The 10,492-nt window shown below is 35.2% G+C and overlaps 1 protein-coding gene across 2 annotated transcripts in view; it reads left to right on the forward strand.

Moving 5' to 3' along the window:
• The window catches only part of LOC142344689 (peroxiredoxin-like 2A), a 46,358-nt gene that overhangs the window by 4,380 nt on the left and 31,486 nt on the right, over window positions 1–10,492 (forward strand). Inside the window, exons 2-4 of one of the 2 annotated variants that reach the window (XM_075396529.1) lie at window positions 1,859–1,957; window positions 2,485–2,600; window positions 4,926–5,063. In XM_075396529.1, the coding sequence (XP_075252644.1) occupies window positions 2,589–2,600; window positions 4,926–5,063 (150 nt within the window). In that variant the 5' untranslated portion in view covers window positions 1,859–1,957; window positions 2,485–2,588. Of the gene's footprint in view, window positions 1–1,698; window positions 1,958–2,484; window positions 2,601–4,925; window positions 5,064–10,492 lie in introns of those variants that run through there. The other variant, XM_075396530.1, reaches the window with a different exon arrangement.

Consider the following 10,492-nt stretch of genomic DNA (forward strand, 5'->3'; position numbering starts at 1 on the left):
TGTATTGAAAGGGTTCTTTTGGAACAATTGTTAGTTTCTAGTACGGATTTTCTTTAAAAAAATTCCGTCTTTTCCTTTTCTTCGTTTTTCACCGTATATAGTTTTTTTTTGTATCAGTTGGTTGTCGTTTTTTGATTGAATACTTTTTTTTGCTCGTTTGTTCGCCAGTATTTTTTTCTGAATGGTAGTTTTTGAAGACTGGTTGCCCAGATAAATTATTAATTGCTCTCAAACGAAGTTTCGTTTGATTTTTTGCTTGACCGATTTTTCGTCTGACCCATTTTACCTTTGGTCCTCAACAACGGGATAAACAGGTAGCGCTCAACGGGTTTTAATTGCTCTTAAAGCCTTTCAGCTCACTAATTTCCAAGTATGCGATTCACAGAAACTGTTTTGGAGACTTATACTTAGGGTGTGAAGGGCGGTTCTTAGAGGTTGAAGAAAAAAGGCCTCTGTTGTTCGAGTATGTTTTGTTAAGACCTGCTCACTCTTTTTTTTCGACTTTTGGTCAATTTGTAGTTTGTTTTTGGATTCATCAAAGGTCAATGCTCGATTTGTTTAGTTCTTTTTTGTCCTGCTCCTTAGTCGCATTAATGAATGTTCTCCTTGGCTCTTCAATGGATTCTAATAGAAGCTATTTAATTTGTTAGTGCATGTGTAGAGGTTTTAACTTCTTTGTCAATTTAACTTGTTTTCCAAATTTATCATCGATTTTAAAGCCTTGCTCAGTGATGTATTGACAGGTCTCACTGGATCTCTAATGAGGCACTGTTGAGTCTATTTTATGAGTTCAATATGAAGGTAGCCTTTTCAACGGTTTTGACAATACTTATTTTCAAAACATTTTGAATGTTTTTTAAGCTTTTCCCGTATTTGTAGTTTTTGTTGCCCGCTGACTTAGCCTCGTTAATGGAAAATTTTGGCTCTCTAGTGAGAGATAGCTAGTTTACATTCAAAATTTACTTGCTCTTTGAACATTGATATGAAATTTTTACGTTTAATAAAAGTTCGTTGGCAAAAGTAACTCTTGAACTTTCTTCCGTGTTAAATAAATCACGGCGTTCAAAAGTTCTCTATGGAAAGAAAGACGTATCGCAGAGTTTATTGATGTTCTCTAGGAATAAAAAAATCAGCAATAAAATATCATCATGAATTTCGTCAATTTAAACTGTTTCGTATAACGTTTCAATTTTATTTGGGATAACCATAACTAACTATATTTAACTCTTTAAGAGCTTTAAATTGATACATCTCATTTCCTCTGATGAGGTTTTTTTTTTTGGGGGGGGGGGGGTCAAAGCTGGCAGAACATTAAAAAAAGCCAGGCTGTCATACAGTTCCTTTCCGAATTTCATGAGGTCGAAACAATTGTTGACAATGACTCTGGGGTAATAAAACGGAAACAATATCCTTCTCCTCATTTTTGAAATGCTAGACAATATCCATCCATTATTGTCATTGTAATTTATCTAATTGGCAATGTTATTTTTGTATGAATGTCTTTTTGCTAATAATGAGTTTCATGTCACTTAGTGGAAAAGGCTAAAATCAGACGAGACATCATGTTCAATGATAGAAAGTGAATAGCATCATTTCAAACAGTCAAATATACGAAGTTCCACTGCGTCAAAGCTGTAATAGTTCACCATTTAGGTCAAACTATGTTACTTGTTCATGATCCTTTTCATACTTGACTGTTAAGTAACAGGATGTCTTGAAATTTGCGAGCGATTGAATGAAAATGCAATGGCATCTTTAGCGCAAAGTAAAAGTGAACGAAGTGTTTTGTTTGGTTTGAGTTTATTATTGATGCAATTTTGCTCCTTATTTATGAACGTGGTGGTTCTCTCTTTCTCAGGACTTACAGCAATCACAGCAGCTTCTCTGGTATACTTCAGAAGATCATCATTCTTCATGGCCAAGGAGATCCCCAAGGCTACCCTCGACTACCTCAAAGGCAAACACCACCAATGTCCACTTAAACTAGACCTGTTATCCATGTAATATAGTTGCGGAAAATAGCTGGTAGTGGTAGAATTGATTTGAGGGAGCTGAATGACGGGAGTTCGCACCCTTTGCTAACAGGTGGCTCGTCGCTAGTGGACTATGCTCCTAATTTGGGTTTCGAAAGTAAAATGGAATTATAAAACGTCCGATATAGTTGCAACGCAAGCGAACGTTGGAAAAAACCTGACCCCTACAAAAAAGCATCAATGCCCATGCTTATTAAATTGTGCTCCTCATCTTTACATACCCACATGTTTTCATTTGAACTTTGACCTTCATCTGTTTTAGATTTGAAATTATTGCTTGCGTTTCAACTTTTTGGGACATGCTATTACAATGGGAAGTGCTTTAATGTATCGATCTAGGTGTACCAGACAAAAAATGTAGTAGTTAATCATTCGCTCGCTTCATTTGAAAGATAGACACTGATAAAAAATTAACAAGAATTGTGGATATTGGTGTAATTAATCTAAAAAGGGGCGCCTCTGAAATTGCGTGATGGCAGCCAGATTAGTTCCGATTCCCTCTGGAGCGAGGGAAAGGGGGCGGTGGTTTTCGCCGTCCGAAGGCCAGGATGATCAATGTGCAGGGCGGTTAGTACCTGTTTTCGTTTTGAAACTATAAGTTGGACAGTTAAATTGAGAGCTGCGTACCAATCAAGCCACATGATCAGGTCGCATGCCAAGTTGTCGTTTAGGTGGGTATACGGAGGCGCATCTTCTGTGAAAATTGACCAATAGGTTTCTATTATTCATAGTATTCAAGTCTAGCTTTTACCGAGCTTACCGTTGCACCAACTGGTCGTAAGCGCTAAATTTTGGGCACATCTTTTAACCGTTCTCTCATTCTCCTCACGGCTTCATAGCTCTAGCCATGTAAATATTGAACACGTAGAGCATTGTGCCAAGCTATGTCAAGCTTATCTTATGCACTATTTGCTTCAGGTTGTTCTTTCTCAACCTTCTAACAGATCTTGATATAGGTTATTAGTAGCCCCGTCAGCCTCTCAACGGCTATTATTTTGGCGCTCTCCCTTTTACGACTCGAAGAGGAGTATTGGTTTTAAGTTGTTTTTTACCGGAAGTACAATTTGTTCAGGCGTCGTTTTGACCTAATAGTGAAAGTGTAAAATTGCCGTGTGAAATAATTTTTTTGAGCGAGAGAAGGTTCTGTTCATTGAATGAATGACTTTTTGACTTTGAAAACTTTTTGAGAGATTGGCGCTTATAGATGAGTTTTTAGCGGTGTTTTCGTCAATTTTGCCCAACTTTTTTAAATTGTAACTTGGTTTTTTGTAGAAGTAAATTTTTATCGATGCCGCATGAATATCCAACCATTTGAAATCGATACCACAATGTTTTTGAGCGCCTAATAATGTGTTTCAGTGCAAAAATTGGCACATATTTCTGTTTTTTGTTATTTTTTTGTTTTTTTTTATTTCATTTTGGGATCTTTGAGCGGACTTCTTTGACCAAATTATTAAATATAGCAACGTCTTTTTGATAAATTCTGAATAGGATGCCTCCCGTGAGGTATTTTTTTAAAATGAAATTGTACACATACGGTGGTTTTTGTCAGTTTTTTGTTAGCAGTTATCATAAAAAGAGGTTTGGAGTTTCATTATCATAAGTCTTTTGTTGCACCATTGGTGCTTTTAATTTCGCTTTATTGCTAATTGAATTGTTTTGGGCGATAACTCTTTGAAATTCAGTGAAAATGTTTACCATATTTTGAACATTTTTTTTCAGTGTTTTACTGTTTTGCAATTGAGCTGTTTTTAATTCCTTGCTGAGACAAGAAGATGGCTGTGTAATTCTTTTAAACTTCGATAGCTTAATAGTAAAACATCCATGTTTTTTACCTAAGTTTTTTTTTTCATTTTTAATTAGCTTTTCCAATTTATTTTTAGTTTGATTTTTCACAAATTGCGAAATATTTTTAAAAAATTTTCTCTTAATGTATGTATTCTCCACATTCTAGATTGCTTTTTTCTTATTTTCTGCTAAGATCTATATTCGCCCTGCTTTTATTAAATTGAAAATTATTGATTTGATCTAATATGTTTGTCTTTTTCCTTTGAATTTCTTTTTGTTTTCAATTGATTTTATTTAACATTATATGTCACTGAGATTATGCTAGCTTCACTTTACAAAAGTTTGAACACTCTTTTGCGAATTTTCTTAGGGTTTGGTTTTGGTAAAATAGGATTTTTTCCGTTTGAATATTGTTCCGACTCTTTAGTCTTATTCATGATTTTTTTCTGTTTGATTATTTTTTGGCCCTCGTTTAGTTTTGTTGCGTTTATTGTGATTTGTAGCGACAACTAATTTGCGAAGTATTTTGTTACCAATTGATTACCTTTTTTATTGTAGAATAGTGTTTTGATTGAGAGAACTTACGGAAATTTATAAATTTTGCAACAATTTTTGGCCATTTCTCGTAGTTCAAATTTTTCTTCAAAAATTGAACGATTTGGGAAGGTAACATGGCTTGACTTTTGCTGCTCGCGTAGTTTGATGTTTTAAATGCTCACGAAAATTTTGGCTTGTTTTGCATAAAGGAGTAATGTAGTTTTTTAGTTCACTTGGTTTTATGGGCTATTTTTCGATTTTTGACTATTTTTTTCGTTTTTAGTGGTCACTTTAGTTGGTACCAGTTGATTTAAAAGGGAATCCGTTCACAAAGACGACTCTTTGAGTCGTTTCAGGAATTCTTGCCGCTATGTTTTTAGTTCGCTTTACCTTTTTGATAGTGCGTTAGGTTATCAAAGATCATTGAAGCAATTTCTAGCTGACATTAGTATTATGCTTAATAGCGACATCTAACCGAATATGCAGAATTTGCACACCAAATAAGAACACTTTGACACGTGCGTCAAGTACCAATTTGCCAGCTATGTTTGTTGTTTTGTAATGCAGGAAGCTGGGAAGCTGTCCGCTCTGTCTGATGAGATGCAGGCCAATGGCTACTCTCTACACGCAGTGTTGCACGAGGAATTGGGCTGGGAGGAATTCGCCGATCTCTTCAAGCCAAATCCCGTCTACATTGACATTGAGGTGAATAAGCAAGTCTCTCTTCAGTTACAGAATCAACTTCCCGCAATTGAGAGCTGAAAATTGATTTACATTAGTTGAACCAAAAAGCTAGCTGTAAACAATGCTTGATGCTCAAGGAGCCCACTTTTTTATTTTTTAGAAGCCGTGAAGGAAGGTATAGCCAGGCTATTGTTGGTCGTTTCATGTGTTTTTTTCGTTTCATGGTCGTTTCATTATGACAGTCATCTGCTTTTTAATCTCTTAAGTGTCATTGAAACAGGATGTAAAAGTCAATGCAGCACGTGAGAACAAGTATTTAAGTCAACTTACTGAACAATAGTCACAAGAGTTTTTCTGCATACACCAAAAAATAGGCGTGAAAAAGTTTTTGGCTGGCATTGTTCAGTTGATCTGCTGGTCATGTAAACTAGTTCTAAGATTTTGATTCAGTTCTTTGAATTCTATTTCAGGACTTGTCCTGCTGTTTCTTTGTTTCGTCGTCTGGCGCTCTTTTTTGTTTTACATTTGTTTACACAGCAAAGCTGAAAAAGTCAAAATTTCTGAATGACTTCTTCCTCTCAATAACGGCATTTGCGCGTGAAATCATTCCTCTCTCTCTCTCTCTCTAGTAGAAGTTATAGATCATTTGCGAGTTTAGATTTTCATCATAAGTGAATTACCTCACTCAGTAAAATGACTTTTACGCTTTAAAGCTTAAGTTTAATTTGAATGAGATCAAAGGAAGACATATGTGTAATAAATGTCGCTAATAAAGTTTTCTGCGGAATAAATATTAACAACCTTTATCGGTTTATTGCTGAATGTTTTTTACATTTTTTTGAGCGACGTGGATAAATTTTTCAACTTATATCTATCTGTTTCTATATCTGTTATACGGCACGCAAGTCTTCTTCTTTCTCAGCTTTTCCGGCAATTGGCCGGCTTTGTTATTCACGTGCGGCACTTTCAAAAACGTTTTTTATTTTTTTCATTATTTTTTGAAGTTCAATATGGTTTTTATTAGTTATTAATAGCCGTTGTCAGCCTCTGAAAGGCTATTATTTTTGACGTTCTCCTAGTGTAATTCGTTTTTACCTTTCGATCACGTTTTCCATTGTACAGAAGTTACGAATTTTACGTTTGATTTCTGTCCTAGCTCACTCGCTGTTTCAACTGAATGGAATTTAAAAAATCATTCTGCAAATTTATGCGAAAATGTGCAGGGTAAAAAAGCGAAATCAAAAGAATTGGGATAAACTAATATAGCCCGTGCACTAAGACTGAAAGTTTAAAGACTTGACTACGTGCATTAAGTAATTTTAAATCGTACGTGCAGAATTGGAAGCATTTGCGCAGCAAATTTCAAGCTAGCAATTTTCGGCTAATTTTGTCACTTTTCGTTGCTGGACGCATTTTTTATATATGAAGGAAACAAAAATATGTCCATCGAAAGAGGCCTATTTAATTTTGGCCAAGCCTTGAAGCTCTTGATAATCTGTTTTTGTTTTTTACGCAATAATTTTTCTTGTCCTGTCGTTTATTTAATTTGTGTGGATATTAAGAGGAGAGATAGTTCTAAGAGGAGAGAAGTTAGATAGTTCAGTTTTTTGCAATATCATTTTGAACATTTTTTCTTATTCTTCCTTTTTGCCTTTTTTGTTCTTTTACTTCAGTGCGTTTAGTTGACTGTTTGGTGGGTCACTGATTTGAAAAATATATAATAGGGATTTTTCCAGAACAATTGTTTTGTTGGGAAATAACATTTTGCGCAGAATTTGTGTAAAAAATTGTTGCTGGGTTTTTAGCAGCATCTCGTTGTGAGAGCAGTTGCATAACCTACCTACTTGATCTTAAAAGTTTGACCCCCTCATTGGCTTGACGTTAGTCGGTTATGTTTCAAATACTTAGAATAAAACTTGTGAAATCTTTGATTATATTTTGAAATTTTCTAATTTTTTTTCGGTATTTCGTTATTCTTGTGTTTTTCTGTCATGGTTTTTGCTCTCCGATGACGAGAATTGTATTCCATGGTATAATGGAAATTTTGATGGAGTAGCAACTTTGGAGAATTTCAAAAATGGTTTATTATAGCTGCGAAGCTGTAAGCTGAGCGTAGCTATATTGCGGTGCTCTTGGTTTTTTGTTTCGTCGTCTGACGCTTTATTTTCGTTTTACATTTGTTCTAGAACATTCTGTCTCGTCACTGCTTAAATGGCTTTTTCGCGCTTGATTTCACGCTTTCTGCGTGACCTAAATTGCGGTTATTCAGAAACAGAATCTGTTCCTAAAACAAGGTTGATTGTAAGAAAATAGATTGTATGGTCCGACAGCCGAGTGGTTAAGGCGACTGGCTGTTAATCCGGAGATTGCCGGTTCGAGACGCGACAGGGAAACTTTTTTTGCACCCAAAAACAACCTCCTTTGAAATAAACTTGTAAGTTTTATAGGCGGCGGCGATAACTATTATCAACTCACTTCTGTATCTTTTTCCATCTGTATTTTACGGCACGCAAGTCTATTTCGCAGCTATTCCGGCAATCTGCCGGCTATGTTTGGGTTTCTTCTTTTTCAGTGGTTTCTTTAACTTCGTTTTTTAAACTGCGCGTCTGTTTTGTAGACAGCTGTTATGAAATATACAGTTTTTTTTCAATCAGTAGACAAATGTGGTTGAGGTAATTAGTGAATTAGAGGTGATTCTATAGTCTTCTGGCTGTTTTTTGATTCGTCGTCTTCCCTATTTTTGTTATGAGGGTTCTATCGCTCAACATGAAGGCAAAGTTACTCTTTCTGGCTGAATTTATCACTCAGCAGTTGCATTTGTGTGCGTGACTTCATCTATTACTCTGTTGGTATGAGTTTTTTGTACCCTAGTCGGATAATTTTGACTTACCTCAAGATCATATGACTTGAGGAACTATGCTGATGAAACTATGCACTTTTAAATCTAATGAGAATATGATTTCTGTGAATTTCTTTAGAGGTCACCCAAATTGGATAATTTTAAGACTATTTTGATTGAAAGACAGTTTTCAATTGCTGCGATAGCGAGCTATTATTTGACTCCTCCTGGTATTATAACAATTGTTGCGCTTTTTTTAAGATCTGTTCACACTTTTTTCGAGCTCCGTTGCCAATAAGAGTCAGATTTTACTAGTGATTTTAGTGATGCTAGTTTCGTAAAGAGAGCAAAAACGATTAGGTCTGAAGCGCAAATTTTTTCAAATTACCTTCAAATTGGAGTTAGAAATTGGTTTTCGCGACAAATTGGTGTTCGCTTTTTTTTAGCTTTTTTCAAAACAAGTGTCGAAATTGATGCTCGCTCTTTCTGGAGACCTTCTTATCAAATTAGTTTGAATCGCCTAATTTTTTTGTCGCTTTTTACAATCCAAATTGCCATCCGATTTGGATTATGTTGGGGCGTTGTCTTTTTTTAGCTGTTCGTTTTTCGTCTTTTTGTCAATGAGACGTCACATTTAGAGTAGTGATTTTCATCAAACAATCAGTTTCTGGACATGAATTTGTTTTAAATTGCTTCTAAAATGGACTGAAGAGTTGGTGTTTGAACAGATCTTCAGTTTTTACAGCGTTCTTCAATTTTTGTTCACGGCCTCTATTTGACTTCGCTATTTTACTCTAGATTTGTTGCTGGAATAATTCTAAAAGGTTGTAATTAGCATTCTAATAGAACATAGTTACAGTTATTTAAACCACTTAAAAGCAAATTTTTAAGACTTAGACGCGTCATGGTTCCACAAAATAGTATTTTTTTTTCATATTTGCTTGTTCTTGTATTTATTTTTGTTGTTCTAACTTTTAGTCTCTTTGGACTGTTGGTCTCTGTTGGTCTCTTTTCAAATCTAACTGTATTAATGACTTGCTCACTAATTTTCAAAGTATTAGTGATTGATTTTGGATTTGTTGCTGATTTCGCTTCTGTTGTTTTTTCTATTGTGTTACTTATTATGGATTATTGGCCCCTAGTGAGTTATATTGTAATCTATTCAACCGTTCCTATTCCCCAATAACGAATTGGACACTCGTTTTAAAAAATATGAGTTTTTTGAGTTTTGCTGTTTCTAAAATTGGTTTTGTTCTTCTATCATATAGTGTCACTAATAAGAGGTCGCACTAGCTCTTTAATTAGTATTATTGATTTTTAATTTTTTGTGAGATCGACTTATTTTAAAATAAATTGATTGATCCTTTGGATTTTGCCCGTTTTGTAGTTGTCATTGTTTATCTATCCCTTAGTCAGCGTTAATGGCGGGTCCCATTTGTTCTAACGAGTCATGATTGTCTTTATTCAATGGATTCAATTGAGTGTTAGGTTGGTTTTTGACAACAATCGTTTGTGGAATTTTTTTGAAAATTCGAACTCATTTGTTCTTATAAAAGTTGATTTATGCTTTATAACGATAGGTGTGATAGCGGTTAAAGATTTTAATTTTTAATTGAGTATTTTTTTACTTCGATACCACTTATTTTCAAAGGCATTGGTAAATTTCCTTCAAATGTGTAATGCTGTCCGTTTACTGTCTTTTTGCTTTCTGCAGCGTTTGCTGTCTAACGACACAAACTGTGGAGTTTTTTGAGGTTGCTATCGGTGCTAAACTGTACCTTCTGTTCCAAGTTTTTTTATGAATTCTGTACTCTTTTTGGTATTTATTGGCATATAAGTTGTTTACTATGAAAACCTGTTCTTCTAAGTAGACTGAAAGCTGAGAGGCCTGCCTTTAGTTTGTTCACTTCTTCAAATTGTAGTTCAGGACTTGACCAGCTTTGTTTTTTTCGTCGTCAAGATTTTTGTTACGACAATATAACATCACGATAACGTTAAATCTGCTTTGTGTTCACTCAATTCTGCGAATGCTACCCTCATTTTTCACTTATTGGAGCTAGTTTTTTGTTCATTCGCGTGATTAAGTTTTTGGTCACATAAAATTGACTTTCCTCGATATCAAAGTGACTTTTTGTTATTTTAATTGGAGAAAACGTCAACTGAGTGTGTGTCTGTGTGTGTGTGTGTGTGTGTGTGTGTGTGTGTGTGTATGTGTGTGTGTGTGGTGTGTGTGTGGTGTGTGTGTGTGTGTGTGTTTGTGTGTGTTTGTGTGTGTGTTTGTGTGTGTGTGTGTGTTTGTGTGTGTGTTTGTGTGTGTGTTTGTGTGTGTGTTTGTGTGTGTGTGTTTGTGTGTGTGTGTTTGTGTGTGTGTTTGTGTGTGTGTTTGTGTGTGTGTGTGTTTGTGTGTGTGTGTTTGTGTGTGTGTGTTTGTGTGTATGTTTGTGTTTGTGTGTGTGTTTGTATGTGTGTTTGTGTGTGTGTTTGTGTGTTTGTTTGTGTTTGTGTGTGTGTTTGTGTGTTTGTTTGTGTCTGTGTGTTTGTGTGTGTGTTTGTGTGTGTGTTTGTTTGTGTGTGTGTTTGTGTGTGTGTGTGTTTGTGTGTGTGTGTGTGT

This window comes from Convolutriloba macropyga, chromosome 8, assembly GCF_964194025.1.
Source record: "Convolutriloba macropyga chromosome 8, txConMacr16.3, whole genome shotgun sequence".
NCBI lineage: Eukaryota > Metazoa > Xenacoelomorpha > Acoela > Convolutidae > Convolutriloba > Convolutriloba macropyga.